The 15,213-nt window shown below is 37.7% G+C and overlaps 1 protein-coding gene across 1 annotated transcript in view; it reads left to right on the forward strand.

Annotated features, from left to right (window-relative positions):
- LOC104531257 (slit homolog 3 protein-like) overlaps nt 1–15,213 on the forward strand; it is a gene marked incomplete at both ends in the record, with an annotated part of 87,542 nt that overhangs the window by 24,171 nt on the left and 48,158 nt on the right. The window contains 2 exons of the mRNA XM_010176094.1: nt 1,377–1,540; nt 15,031–15,181. Coding sequence (XP_010174396.1) covers nt 1,377–1,540; nt 15,031–15,181 — 315 coding nt within the window. The remainder of the gene's footprint in view (nt 1–1,376; nt 1,541–15,030; nt 15,182–15,213) is intronic.

The following is a 15,213-nucleotide window of genomic DNA, read 5'->3' on the forward strand; positions in this document are numbered from 1 at the left end:
TTCCATGGGGTTTTATTGGTACTCCTGGTGGCCATTACTTAGAATGGACTTATTGCTTCATACCAAGATACTTTTTCCTGAAATGGTTTGATTCATTGTCCAATTTTTAGTACTCCAAGTGTTTACCATTTTCTACCTTTTTTCTAGAGCTACAAAACCATTTGCATCTGCTGTCTCTATATGCTTTTTTGTTCTTTGGACATTGCACACCAGGAATGGCTCTGCTACAACAGTTATCTTTAGTTTCTTTGAGCATTTTCTGCTATGTATGCTTTCACTTGCCCCTCCTTGACAGCCCTTGCCCTGTTGTATTTTATACTTATTCTGTTAAGTGACAATTCATAACCATAACTGCAAACAGAAAAGAAAATAAGTTTCTATAGGTGGAAGAAACACACAGTAACAGGGCAGAGTTCTTGTGAGGCTATAACTTTACACCTCTATCAAAACCAAATTTAAACATCTATCTTTTTTTAAAACTGTCTTTGCATTTATTGGAGAGCTGTGTCCTGCTCCCTTGGAAGTTAGAGGAACAGATGCAAGCTAACTGAGATCAGAATATGGCTCTGGGAAAGACCTGACAAACTCCTGATATAGTACTCAACTTTGTCAGGCAGAATGAATTTTAACAGCAGCAGAAAAATGCTGTTTCTCTCTAAGATATTCCAGTAGATTTCTATTAACAAAGTCTAAATATCCCATTAAAATCAATGCTATAATACCTAATTCCAATTGTGTGGGAAATACATTGTGCAAATTTTGGTGAAGAATAGAGTCAAGTTCTACCTTGTGTAAACAGTTCAGTCTCAAAAGTAAAAATTTTTGGTCCAGGAAAAAAATACATATAAGAGGAATACTATTATACATGATGAGTATATGCAAATATCAATTTCTCTCTTGAGAAGAGACCTCTGGATCACTTCTGACCTTGCCCACAGATCGAACGCACTGTACTAATTCACATTTTGATCTCTAGGAAACTGAGCTTGTCAATAAAATTTCTTTTAAACCAGAATACAAAATTATCTTCAGGTCAGGTGCATCTAGAAAGATGCATTTCTCTCAAAAGGCAGCATATCAAACTCTCATGACAAAACACTGGATGTTGTAGACAGGAGGTCTGTGTACTGTAAAGCAGACTTTGCTATCTTAATTTTTGTTTCCTCTGTGAAAGGACTTGCAGCAGGCTTAATGAGCTATGAAATGTGATAGCTCCAGAATTCTCCCATTCATGTGCAGCTCTGTGGTTTCCGCCAGGCCTGGGTTTTTGGAAGCTTATTCAATTACTCTACTCTTCAGGTTTGCGTTTGTGAAAAACAGTGATGGAGTACAGTGTCACAGGTCACTTCTGATTAAACATCCCATCCTTCTCACAGACATTTAGCTCAGAATCCATTTGTGTGCGACTGCCATTTGAAGTGGCTGGCTGATTACCTTCAGGATAATCCGATAGAAACCAGCGGTGCTCGATGCAGCAGTCCGCGTCGCCTTGCCAACAAACGAATCAGTCAGATCAAGAGCAAGAAGTTCCGCTGCTCAGGTAATTCATTTATCCAGGCTGTACTGTGCTTTCAATTCAGAAATAAGCAGGTCCAGAGAGCCTACTAATCAAATCTGCAGGACAGTGTTTGCTATAATGGATATTATGGAGCATCTTTTAAAATTCAATTTGGAAAATTCAGTTACTTCTCCAGAAAGCCAATTACCTTATGGATTTTTTTTTTTTTTTTAAGAAAATAAATAATTTTTTTAAAAAGGGAGGGGGCAGTCTACAGCTGTCTTCTGTGTGTCTCTTAGAAACAAAGAAAAAAAGGGAAAAGCTTGTGACATTTAATTTTAAATAATTACTAAGTTATACAGTGTCTAAGGAAAAAAATGACTATGTATATGAATCCATGTGGCAGATGTCATATTTTGAAGGGGTGGATGGTGGATGGATCATCATTTGTTTTTAGGCAGAACTCTCATTGACCTTGATGGGAGCTGAGCTAGAGTAAGTTCTCAGACCTAAAAGGCTGAGAACAGTATGAGTGACATTTTTATACAACTGGCAATGGGCATTTCTCACCTAGGATATGAGTGAAGCTGGGGGTGAGGGGATGGCATTGATTTACATACTTTCATAACTTGTTTTGTTGGGTTTTTTTATTGTTGTTGTTTTTATATATCCATAAGTAACTTGCACTAATTCTAGTAAAACTGCCATCAAAGTTGATAAGATTTTTGGTTTTAGTAAGTTTTTAATCAAAACTTGTATCATAGTTTAGGCAGAGATTTTGTGTTGTGAGCTAAATAGAAAAATGTCTCCACCTGAAATAACCTCCAAAGTAACATAAACACCTTTTTCTCAACCCTGTTTGTTCTTTATTTATGGTCCAGCTATCAGTAAAAGGACATTTGTTGCCTTATACAGCACAACTAAGCAGACTGCTTCTTTATGTGTTTTTTCTATTGGTTATATGTATTTTAGACTACTGCAGTTTTGTATAATGTAAAGACAAGCAGGTTTCAGTGAGCAAATCTGTTAGGGTGTACTGAGAAGAAAAATGACTGTTATTGATGGAGTACCTTGCAGTGTTTTCTATAAAAATTACTATGAATTTTGTCTCTTTCCTCTGGAGAAAAAAACCAACAAAACAAACACATGATTAATTGTGTTTCTGGTGGTAAAAGATTAATGACTCTAGATGGGGATGCAGCATGAAACTGAATGGCAGCAGTCTAAAACAGGCTGTTGTGCTTTCTGTATCTGTGAGCAATATGCTGAGCTAAACCTTCTTTTTATGGGGAAAATACAACGAAGATAACTTCATTTGCAGTCAGGTTTTCTTGGGAATGCTTGTTAAAGTCTTCAATCACTTATGACTCAAGCCACAAAAATTTATAACCAGAACTGAAATTATCACATACTTTTATCTAGGTTTTTGGATTGTGTCCATCATAGTAACAAGATAATTAGTTAGTAATATTCATATTTAAAGAAATTGGAAATGAAAATGCATAAATGTGATTTAGAAAGGAGAGTGCAGAAACAAATCAGTATAAATCTGTACCCAATTTGCCATTGTCATTTTCTTCTGCTTTTATTAATAAGCTAGAGAAATTAATGTTATGTATGTGCATGCATGTCTTGAACAGTGGTACAGGCTATTGGATAAGGCAATCACCATCTGATATCATTTATGAAAGATCGTAGCGAAGAAGAGCAACAATGCAGAACACAGTACCTGGTGATGTTGAGAATAATATTTTGTGAGTTCTTATGTTGGAGGTCCTTTCTTTGAGGCATTAGGCTGTTTTTTCCTTGGTCTCCAGTTCTACGAGTATATCAAAACCACATGGAAAAAAGCATAAACCTGATTTACGAAGGAGCGGAGGAGGGATTGTACAGCTTCAGAACAAAGATTTGAACTGGGTGAAAACTAATTCTATTCAAAAGCACAATAGAGAAGATATCCTTGCCTGTAGAGTTTCCAGATGGTGATGAGATACATTGAGCTCGGCTCACTGTCTGCTCACATGAGACAGGGGGAACGTCTAATGGTTTAGAAGAATCTTAGTTTGCAAATCAACCCAGAGAACAGACATCCTTGGCACCTGTTCTCCTCACGTTGTCCCTTTGAATCATGGCTGCTTCAGATTTGGCATTTAGCAGGATTTTTCCCTGTTTTCATGGTGAGGAATATGTTTCATCCCAGGTTTTAACCCAGCACGTCTCTGTGCAGAAAGAGGCATGAATCCTCAACGTTCAAAGTCAGACTATTGAGCAGTGTGTTGTGTTATCCAGGGATGACCCCGCACAATCCCACTGGGATGGCAATGCTTAGGAATCTGGTCAGTGTCCTTGCTGGCTGTGGGATTCTCCCTGTCCAGTTTTTACATCATTTGCTCAGTGTATGAGAAAATATTTTTTTTTCTTTTTTTCTTTTTGTAAATGTGCATCTCTGTGCTTAAAGCGTTCTTGTTTCAGGATCCTGATATTTTCATGTACTTTGTTTAATACATTTAGTATGTGTCAATCACCAGAAAGATGGTTTTGTGGGAGAAAACCCAATTATTCTGGGGGGTTGATTAAGGAAGCACTGTGAGGGATTTTATCCTGACCTTGTCTTTGGCCTTTGAGAAGTGATGAGGATGCACAGAAGGTGTGAGCTCTGTGGGAGCAGAGGTACATGGCTAGTGTCAGGATCACCCCCAAGAATAGTTAAACATAGGTAAGCTTAATGTTTTAACATCAGGGAAGGAATGTTCAGAAGTTCTGAAGTTATAAAATTCTGAGGTTGCCATGAAGGAAGTTTTCCACATTCATTTGGATTCTACAAAGTATCATGAAGGGGATTGTCAGGAAGGACCTGGCATGAGAAAAAATGTGATTGTTCAGTAAACTAAGAGAAGAAAGGGAAGTGCTTTTTGTATGAGGATAGGAGAGAGGAGCGGTTAGAAGGAATGGGGAAGCAAAGTTGAGATTTGAAGTTTGAAGTTTCATCAGTTTGACATGGCAGAGGAACATCAAGAAGGTAATATCAAGAGGACACACTCAGAGACGCAGATGGGCTAAATAGCACTGTATTTGATTAATTAAATGAAACTTTGAGGACACAACTATGCAGCATAGTAAAAATAAAATTTAAAAAAATCTAGAAAACTTCATTCTGAATATTGTTTCCTTCAGGTTTTTATTCCAGATCCCCACCATCCTTTTAGATAGTACTTAGCAAGAAGAAGAACTTGCCTTCTTTTTTTAATTCATCATTGAGGCACTTTTCCCAGATGCTATTTCCTCCCTGAACCAAATGACTAAAGCTTTTACTGATAATGACAGAGCAACATCTGTGAAGATTGTGAGTGGCCATAAGAAGGAGTTTCTGTGCCACAGGTAGATAATGTACATAATTCTTTTTAAAAGGAGAATTGGAAGCATTATAGCATGAAATGAAAGAACAGCAGGGAAAGGGACATGTTTTTGCCTAGGGCTGTGAGACAGGCAAAGCTGTTGAATATACTATCAGATATGTTTAAGCCTCAGATTGCAATAGATACTATTTCCCTTGTTTTTCTGCCTTCTATTTAGTGCAGTGCACCAAAATAACAATAAACCTCCCCCTGCTCAACTCTCTCCCACAGTTATAGAATGTGAGACTAAAAAAGGTTTTTCTTGAACAAGAATTTGGAGGAACAGGCTGTGACTAATTCTCTTTCTCTTCTGTTTAGAAAAGGGAAATACTGTCATTTTCAGTGGCAGCAACAGAATTCTGATTATCATTTTCTTTTGGCTGCATCTGCCCGCTATGGCCACCTAAGGATCCAACAGTACTTAGGTCACTGGAGGCTCACTTTCTTGGTAGGAATGGGAGAAAAAAGAACAACAAAAAGCTTCTGCCCAGTAGCATCTGATTAAGTTCACTACACAGCAGTTTTGTTTTCTAAAGCAGCACTGGGCTTTAGGAGGAAGGAAAATGAATCTATGAGCAGATTGTGTTGTCTCTGTGGTAGCTTATTGTCACTTCAAGAGTTGGCAGGATCCTTCATTGCTGTGTGACATCGTGTTGAAATAGCTTTTGCAGAAAGCTGCCCTTGTATTCAGCTGTATATACTTTTTTCCCTGTGACATGTTTGCATTTTTCATTATGTTGTGTATTTCAAAAGCGATGAAAGTTCCACCTCCCATGCCTGCACAAACCATTTCTGATAATGATCAAAGCATGTGTATATCTATGAGCATCACACCAGGAAAGCTTTTTCTATTCTAATTCTTAGAAATAACTATCTTGGAAGTAAAATGATTATTTGAAATACTATGAAGTAAACCTGTCTTCCTGATTCCTCTTGCATTGGGACATTGTATCTAACTGACTTTAATTACTTCATTTACAGATAGTGCTGTACAAATCAAAAGCATGGGGAATAATAGGGGAGGACTGAACCATCTGCCAGCACAATTCTCTCCTTTTTGGGCATTGTTAATCCAATCTAGATCAAAGTCAGACTGTGATACATATGGATCCAGAGCTTGCATGTTTAGGGCTTGTTTCATCTCTCTTGTGTTATCTCCTGTTATTAGATAGGAATATAGTTGCTGTTTGTTCACTCATAATTTTCAAACGCATCTGATAAAAACCTCTTACTAATTACAGTTTTCTTCATAATTCTTTATGTATCTTTTCCAATCTCTATCATCATACATATTCACCTTTCTTGGGTTACCTGTCTACTTTGGAACAGAGTTCCTATTGCTTGTGATCGCCTGATATTTCCTTCTCTCTTCTCTGCGTTGTTTCAGCCTTAGAAGCATAGAACTGCAATAGAAGGAGTGTTCCTACTCAAAAGAACACTGCACATCAGGGCTTTGTGTCCAGTCGCTATGGCAGTTCACACATTTCCTGTCCCTTGGTCTCCCTCACTTATCCCCATTTCTGTTTTTAGTGACATGTAAACACTATTTTAGCTCTTCCAGGTCTCAAAATGAAAGGTGCAATATATTGTTACTACTCAACCATTGTATAAAAGTCATAAAAGGCAAGTGAATTTAATCCAGATCATACATAATTTATCTGATTGAAACACTCTCAGTTGTTCCAAATCACTCTGACGACAAGTTTGCAAATTCCTTCCACTTTTAGTAAGCAAATAGTCATTTACAGACTGTACTCATATTCCCGCCCTTAACATTTTCTGTTTGATGAGAAGCACTGATACCCATCTGCTCTTGTCTACCTTGTTACAGTGCTGCAGTGACATGTGCTCGAGGATTCACTATTGTTCCTGTCCTGAATGTGCTGGTCTCTAGCAGCTCCTGCCTGAGCAGACACTAAGCCCTGACAGCTTGGAGGCTTGTCCGTGCTGGAGGTGACAGCGGTGGGGATTGGCAGTCCTGCACAGGGTGCTCTAGGCCTGGTCACATTTGTGGGAAATCTTGTCTTCTGCTTACCAGGGCTTTTGCTTGAGCAGAGTGAGGGAAAGGAATACAAAACATTGCCTATGATCTGGACAGCTGGAAAATTAACTGCATTCTGATCTCTTTCTGTGAAGATTCTTTTGTATTTTTTGTTTTTATTCAGTTAAATGCTGCGTGTTCTACTTCTTCCTCCCCCCCACCCTGAAAGACACAGAGACTCAGCAAAAGTACCTTCAGAAACTCTTTGAATATAATGAAACTGAGGATACGTGTTTGTCGTGCATAAGAGTAACTCTGTCTGAATGGAAGGTTGTTTAACAGCAACAAATCACCTGCAGATTAAATCCTAGACTGAATTCATGATTATGAGCCTGAAGTCTTCACCATACACTATAACTGAGTATGTTTGAGCTTTAGTTTGATGAATTTTTTCTGAAGTTGAAGTCATTAGAGCACACAACATGACTGCTATGACTAATGGTAATGGAACTAAATTCCCTTGTATTGTACAAATGTTCCTGTTGAAAAAGTAATTTGGCTGTACTATATACTGATTATAGCCCTCCCTTTTCTGTGAATCTTTGATAGCAATTTAGATCTTTATATTAATATTTGTGTCAGTTACTCTAATCCTTCATAGCTCTTGATGAACACTTCAGTGAAGGTTTCCTGTACTGCAGGAGGGAGAAAGAAGGCAGAATGGAAACCATTTTACTCGTGGAAGCATAAGCTTAACATAGAGCAGCCAGGTCTGTTTGGCAGAAATTATGGTTCTTAGTATGAAAGTAAATTGACATGTCCTGGTTAAAAAGTTTATTTTAAGGCTGTGCCTTCTTTTATTTTTAACCTAAACATCTGAACTGCTTTGTTACAAGCCAACATCCTTATTTGCAGTGATTGTAAAGAGGCAATGACAAAAGAGAGAATTAATGTTAAGCCACAGATGCATCCATATCACTTAGACATCCAAATAACATAGTTGTCCTAGATTGCCCATGTAGGCAGAGTACAGAGCAGTAGAGATTCCTCACTTGAGATCTGAGTTGTTCTCTGGAGGTGGCTTCATTAGCTATGGCAGAAAACTGAGCCGTTCCTCTTTTAACTCAGATACCTCAAAAACTGAGGTGGGACAAAGTTTGTTCTCGTCTCTTCTCTTTCATTGCTATTGTGTGGGTTGAGATTAAGCTGAGCAACGCTTACCAGAGATGCAAAGTTAGCACTTCTTTGTGTGTATAGCGAACACTTGAATAGGATAAAGAAAATAATTGGAGAGGCCTTGGCATGAAGAGAGCTAGTCAGCTAAAACCAGTGCAAGAATGTTTGAGCCTGGAATTGGACAATAAATTTTAATTTGACTATTCTGAGACTGCGGCAGTCTCCTGAGGTGATACAGCTTGATGGGACAGTTAAAAATAGGGTCCTATACACAAATTTTTAGCAAACTGCAGATTCAGTGACTGTTAAACAAACATCTTAGATTACCAGAGCTGAATTAACTAAGAGCAAACCCTACAATGGTGCTTGGATATAAAGTATAACTAAAGAGTGGGGTTTATAGTGAAAATTGGAAAATATCTGGAGATATGGTAATTCCTTTTTCAACTTTTTTTTTTCAAATATTTATGCAGAGTGACCTTATGTACCTCCAAAGACTTATGGAATATTTTCTTTTAAAATGTAATTTACAAAATAGTGTGTCTTGTTATTTTTTTTCCCTAGTCTATTTGTCAAAAAAAAAAAAAAGGAGGCAACTTTGTTCCTGTACATCAGCTGATGATTAGCTTAGGCAGTTATTGTAAGCAATGTTTAATTAGTGCAGCAGAGGAACAGAGACTTGCTCAAAATATCCTTCAGGGGTTTCACAGGAAGACGCTTGCAGGGTTCTGACTACACTGGTTTCAGTAGGACTGAAAGAGTTCATTGACACTGAAATTACTGAGTTTATTACAGATATTCCAGAAATTAAAATTCCATTTTAATACTGAAAATCAGGATATAATATAAAAGTCTATGGAAGGTATGAACTATTATTTCTCATTGCTTAACAGAGTACTGTGGATTAATTTCTTTGAAGAGCCCATACTAGAATTGCTACATTATTAAACCAGTGTAGGAATAAGGATATGGAACTCTGGTCACTACAGTCATACAAAATTATTGTCAGGAATGCTAGTTTTAGGTGTAATTTCTAATTAAATGAGGTGTGAATTCCAGGGTTTTGCATATTTTGAATGAATCATGGAAGAAAATTAATGCCTTTTGTGCCATGTTGCATGAATCACAAAAGAAAATTAATAATTTAATTTTTGTACCAGTTAGGACTCTGGCTAATTTGGCAGCTTGTGGGGATTAGTTTATTGTTTTAGGTTCCCATAAAAAGCTGCTTTAGTTTCCTTCTTAGATTGTAAAGATAGACAGTAAATCAAATTGTCTTACTTTCATTGCTGTACACAAACCCACAGTTATGAGGTCACTAAGTTAACACTGTAGTAATTTTCTGGCATTTCTAAGTAATTGTGTGTTGACTTTCTGCATAATAATGCTGGTTCACAGCAAAACGTTGAAGCAGAGCCCCTTGCTGTATTATCTGTCATCTCTGTTCAGGTACTTGCATTGTTGTCCATGTAGGCAATGAATAATCTGCTTCATGCTGACTTTGTTCTTTTGGCAATGCAAAACTCTTACTAAGGAAAGTGATATTTTTTTGAAAGCACAAGCATTGACCTTCATTGAAGTCCAGCAAAATGTTCTGAGCAGTTGCAGAGGACAGCCACTTCCTCTCTCGTTCATGAAGCTTGCAAGAACATTTGAGATGAGACTTTCAAAAGCACTCTCCACTGGAATAGCTCTGCAGACATTAAAGTCAATGTGAGATTTATTTCAGTGGGAGCAGTCAAGCCAAAACTGAATGCCCTACTTTATATGTCAGAGTTGCAGGAATGAGTTACAAGAAGTAAATCAGTTTGAAATAATCCAGGATGTCAGAAAGAGAGAATGCAACCATCAGCAAGTGATGTACAAAACTCAATAAATATTATGCCAAGAAACAGAATAACAAAATACTCCTGTTTGCCTTAATATGTCTGTAGTAGCATGTGTGTGCTACCTTGCTGTAAAGTGCAGTTGGAAAAAAAAGTAAAAAGGAAAAAAGAAAAAGTAGTGGTTATTACAGATTGTCAGTGTAAGTGCCACCAGCATGAAAGGCCACTAGGAGCAGAAATCAGGCTCAAAGCGAGCTTGGGGAGCATTTAATGCCAGAGCTTGGCCATCAGCTCAGAATCTGTTGTTATTAATATGAGCTGTGGTATTTCTAAGATTGCATTTAAATAAAAGGAGCAAACCAAAATGGCATTTATACCAAAAGGAGACATCAGCAGAGAATAAGTAGCTATTAAAGAGCAGTGTAGATGGGCATTCAATACATGCTGGAAGTTGCACAACTTTCCTGGAAGGAGCTGTTTGCTGTGCTTTGGTAGTATTTTCTGTCATATTAGTTCTGTCTCTGAATTCGCCTGAGCTCTGTTCTTGTACACTAACCCCAATTGTGCTCCAGGGTGTTCCTGCAGTTGTAGCGTAAAGGATGACCTCTTGTATCCAGCACCTTTTTGCATGGGTGGAGTGGAGAGCAGCTCTCTGTGAACCTTCAGCTTGTGCTTCTCCATGCTGCTTCCTCTCAACGCTCTTCTCTCTTTGGTGCTGCCTAACTCTGACTCTGGCTGTTCATGGAGTTTTCCTTTGTGCTTGATCTAACCATGTGGTAGAACAATACAAATTGAACATGGTTCTGTCAAGCACCATGGAAGGCTGCATACTCCCTGCCGCATGGCATGCTGGGAATCTTCTGCTGTTTTCAGAAGCATCAAAAGGTGAGAGATTCCCCTTTTCTCACAGGAAAAATGAAGAAAGTGAAGTGTTGCTTAACCAGACTACTGGGCACTGCAGGGGGGAGTACTGGTGATGTTTGTGAGAGACTTTCCAGGGGGCTTGCATGCAGAATAACCATTTCTAAGTAATTAATCTGTTTAATTGCTCTTATAATGAAGAAGTTAGGTATCCTATTTATTAATATGATCCAAGTGTGATTCCAGCCATGCCTACAGATACGAGTCTTTTTTGTCTTCTTAACTTATAAATAATGTGAGCTACATCTCTCTATTTGAGCTGTCCAGTGAGTCCTTCTACTTGAGGTACACTGTGGTTGCTTTTTCTGTAACAAGTTGCCTGCTACTTAACGTAACTTTGGACCTGATTGGAGCAATCTTAATGCACTGACATTTCATTATGAAGAAGTGTACTGCAGAAGAATTTCAGAAGAGTCTGCAAAGCATTGTCTTTTATCTCTTGAAATGACATGAGCAACATGGCCTGTAAGAAAACAGCATTATCCAATAGTCACATAGCACAAAGCTGAGTCAGCATACCCAAATGGGCCATTTTAGCTTCAAGAGATAGATAAGATCTTTGACATACTTCTGCCTAACTTCCTGCCTATGTAAAGTAGAGATAATTACACCTATTCATAAAGGACTTTGAGAGTCTCATGCAGAAGTTTTCTTACACGGAAATACGGTCTCATCTTGCACATTTGCTACATATCTGTTGTGGACCCATCAGGATGAGGACATCTGAAATTCTTAGATGTTTTTTTCTGTAATTACTGATAAGAATTAATACTACCAATGTGAAATTATGACAAACAGTGTTTCTCCTTGAAGAAATGAGTGTAAGGATTTCTGATTTTTGTCCAAGTTTTAGAACAAGTGATCTATGTGTAGCCCTGGTCTAGTGGAAGGTGTCCCTGCTCATGTCAGGGGGGGTTGGAACTAGATGATCTTTAAGGTCCCTTCCAACCCAAACCATTCTGTGATTCTATTATCATATTTTTGGTGCCAAATTTGAGGCAGCTGGATCCATCTTTTGTAGAATGAATATATCAGGTCAGTATTCAAGCCCTTGTTGAGACAACTTGATTTTTTTTTTTCCAGAACAGGTCATCCAGCATGCCTTTTAAGTCCTTTAGGCAAAGCTAAATTTTAAAAACTGAAATCAAGTTTGCAATCAAGTTTGCTAAACAATGCTTATAAAGAACAATAGGACAAAAAAGTATTTGCCTCTGTTGCTTAATTTCTCCATGTGGGTATTAGAAAGGCATCTAAAATTTTTGAGCACTTGGAAATGTGGTGTTTCTTTATCTCAATACTGCTGTTTTGTAGAATGGAGTGTATATTTATTTTATGATACTGAGGAATTGCAATGCTTCTTTTTAATTTTGGAAATTACTAGAAAACTCTCAGGTCATGTTTTGCATTCAGCCAAGCTTCACAGAGTTCTCAGCTACAATGCACACAAGCTTTCAGGTATAATAAAATGACCAAATGGTTGGTCTGGAACAGTGAAATGAAGCCAAGTGTTTCTTCTATGCCTGTCTGGCATCTCTTATCCATGGCTTTCCACAGGTGATTTTATAGCGTGCAAGATGTGATGGTTAATTGTACTTCCTGAATCCTGTCATGTTCACTCAAAGCCCTGCAGCAGTACACTGACAAAGCCCGTGTGTAGAAATGGATATACTCACTTAAATAGTTCTGCAAGCAGATGGCTGAATTTCACATTAGTATCCCAGATGGGAATATCTTAATAGAACAGCCACCTGTCCAAGTGATCTCAAGGCTCAGGTCAAATAGTAAATTTTATCTGGTCTTTGGCAGGTGATTTCTGCTGTCTCACAGTCTAACAGATGACTGAGTACTTGGTGAGCATATGCATGCTGTTGATTACTTTTGACTCAGTGCTTACCTGGATGACACTTATTTAAACTCATTTAGAATTTAAAAAAAAAAAAGTAAAAGGGGAAAAAAAAAAGAGAGAGATAGAAAGAAAGAAAATTACAAGGTGATGTTTGCTCCCTTCCTCTCCTGCTGAGCTGAGGGAGCTTTCTCCTGTTGCCAAGTGTGGAGGCAGTGGACCGATGCCCAGGGAAGATCAACTTCTTATAGCTGATGAAGTGTGGAAAGTTGTATGCCATCAAGAGAGTGAGACTGCTAAGTCAAAATGTGGTAAATATTCTTTATTTGCTTTGACAGAAAACTTGGGAGAAAACAAAACCCTGATTTTCACCCTCTAATGTTCTATAATGCTTTTTCTCCTGCATAAAGCATTCTACTTACTTTCCCATCCTTCTTTTTTCCCATAGGAAGATGAATCGTGTATCCATCAGTAGACTAAAAATTATACTAAATAAATTTTTACCCTGTGTAACTTTATAATGTTTGTGATTATTCTTTCAAAAAAGCTTTTACAATGTAAATTAGAAATGCTTCTTCAAGAGTTAATTTGGGGATTTCCAAGACACTTTCTGATCACTGAAAAATTTTGTGGGATTTTCAAGGCATACTGTAATTGTAGCAGTTTTAATAAACTCTGGTCCTGTTAACTGTTCATATTTGGCATTATTTCCAAGGAATCATAAACAACCAAATGTAATGTATCATAGGCCTAATAAAGAATAGTTGTATGTTCTCATAATCAAGCCGTAATATGCTCATCACTTGACATTTTAGCCTGACTGCCAAGCCTGGAATTTTAGGACTGGAAATCAGATGGGTTTTTTTGAAAGGATAAGAATTGAAATGATAGTGGTGTGGGGAAAGGCTTAGAGTGTATTTTTATAGTACTTTCAAATGCCCAGTGGTCCTAATATTTTAAGTACTGTATGGTTAAGCTAAAAAACAGTAGCCATCTCACTGTAGATGTATAATTTACAAGAAGTATGATAACATGCAAAGTATTTAGCACCACAGAAGTGGTAATATACAAAGCTGTACGTGAAGTTTCTCATAATCTGGTTTGGAATTGCAAAACTAAACTGAAGTGTGCCAGTGGAGTCAAATTGTTAGATGACCTGCAGAATTGCTTTGCTTTCACTGCATCACCCTGTGGAGGTAATGTGTAACATAAATTAAAATGATAGTGGGTTTAGGTGACCTTTTTCCTTACAGAAAGTAGTATGCAGTCATAAAATGAGCAGTTGTATATTTATCAGTTTAGGAAGGGGAAGCAGGTGATGAATGTCATCAAGTCTCTAAAAAAAATTTAAGTTCAGGTTTGAGTTTTTATTGATGTTTTGAGGTTCTTAAAAACTGAACATGCTCAGATAATTCCTGGGAGACCTTGCAATTGACTTTTAAAACTGTGGAAACGTTTAAAAAGTACTTCTTAGTAATTACGATCACTGCACATTACACAAGGTTCCTGGGACAATTCTGGTGCTTCCATTATGAAATACGAAGTGAGTGGGCAGGTATTGCATGGAGGGGTCTTGGCAACGCTCTGCTTACATACGCATTTATTAATACTCCTGGTTCCTTGAAGCACAGAGATCAAGTTTCCAACCTACTGTTATTAAAAGAGAAAAACCAAACCTGAAAAGGACAGATTAGTTCACTGAGCGTAATTGGAATAGCATTTCATTAAAACGGGTCAAAAAACTAGTCAAAGAGGTCTGGCAATCATGGTATAATGGTACATTAGGGAGTGCTTCTCACTAAGTATGGTCTGCCCATTCCTTAATTAAAATGAAAATGATTTAAACTGCTATTACTTTTCTGTTTGCTTAACATAGTTAATAAAGGTATCTAATTGTTGGAAAATTGACAAGGTTCTCTCATAAAAGATTGCTCTCAAAAATAACTGTAATAGCTGAGGTCTGAAAATTTTGGGCTTTTTAATGGCATCTTTAAGAATCCTTTGTCATTTGAATGCACCAAGATAGCTCCTGCTTTCATGAGATCCCTTTTCCTTGTTGCTGGACTAAATTCCAAATGGGAAAATGTGACTTTGCTAGAGCTCGTTTGAAGCAGATTCCAACAGCAAATTAGAAATGCTTTAAAAAATACCTTAACAGGTAGGCTAGTTAGACAAGAATTAATCTGTCAAGGGAAAAGTGAAAAAAACAGGGGCTAGTCTTGGGAATATTTTGAAAAATTGCTGAACAGAAATCTTTGGCAAGTATTAAAATTGTGTACAAGAGCTGGGAGCTGACAGGAGGCAGTGTGTTGAGAATAGATTCCATAAAATCTCTGATTGCTGCACTTATCAGGAACTATTTGCCAGAATATCTTTTCCTTTTATTGCAGGGTCAGAGGATTACAGAAGTAAATTCACCGGGAAGTGTTTCATGGACCTTGTCTGTCCTGAGAAGTGTCGCTGCGAGGGAACAATTGTAGACTGCTCTAACCAAAAACTCACCCGGTTACCCAGTCACCTTCCTGAGTATACTACTGATCTGTAAGTGCTGGCTCTCGAGATGTGCTCAGCAG

This window comes from Antrostomus carolinensis, unplaced genomic scaffold, assembly GCF_000700745.2.
Source record: "Antrostomus carolinensis isolate BGI_N321 unplaced genomic scaffold, ASM70074v2 scaffold49559, whole genome shotgun sequence".
Taxonomy (NCBI): Eukaryota; Metazoa; Chordata; class Aves; order Caprimulgiformes; family Caprimulgidae; genus Antrostomus; species Antrostomus carolinensis.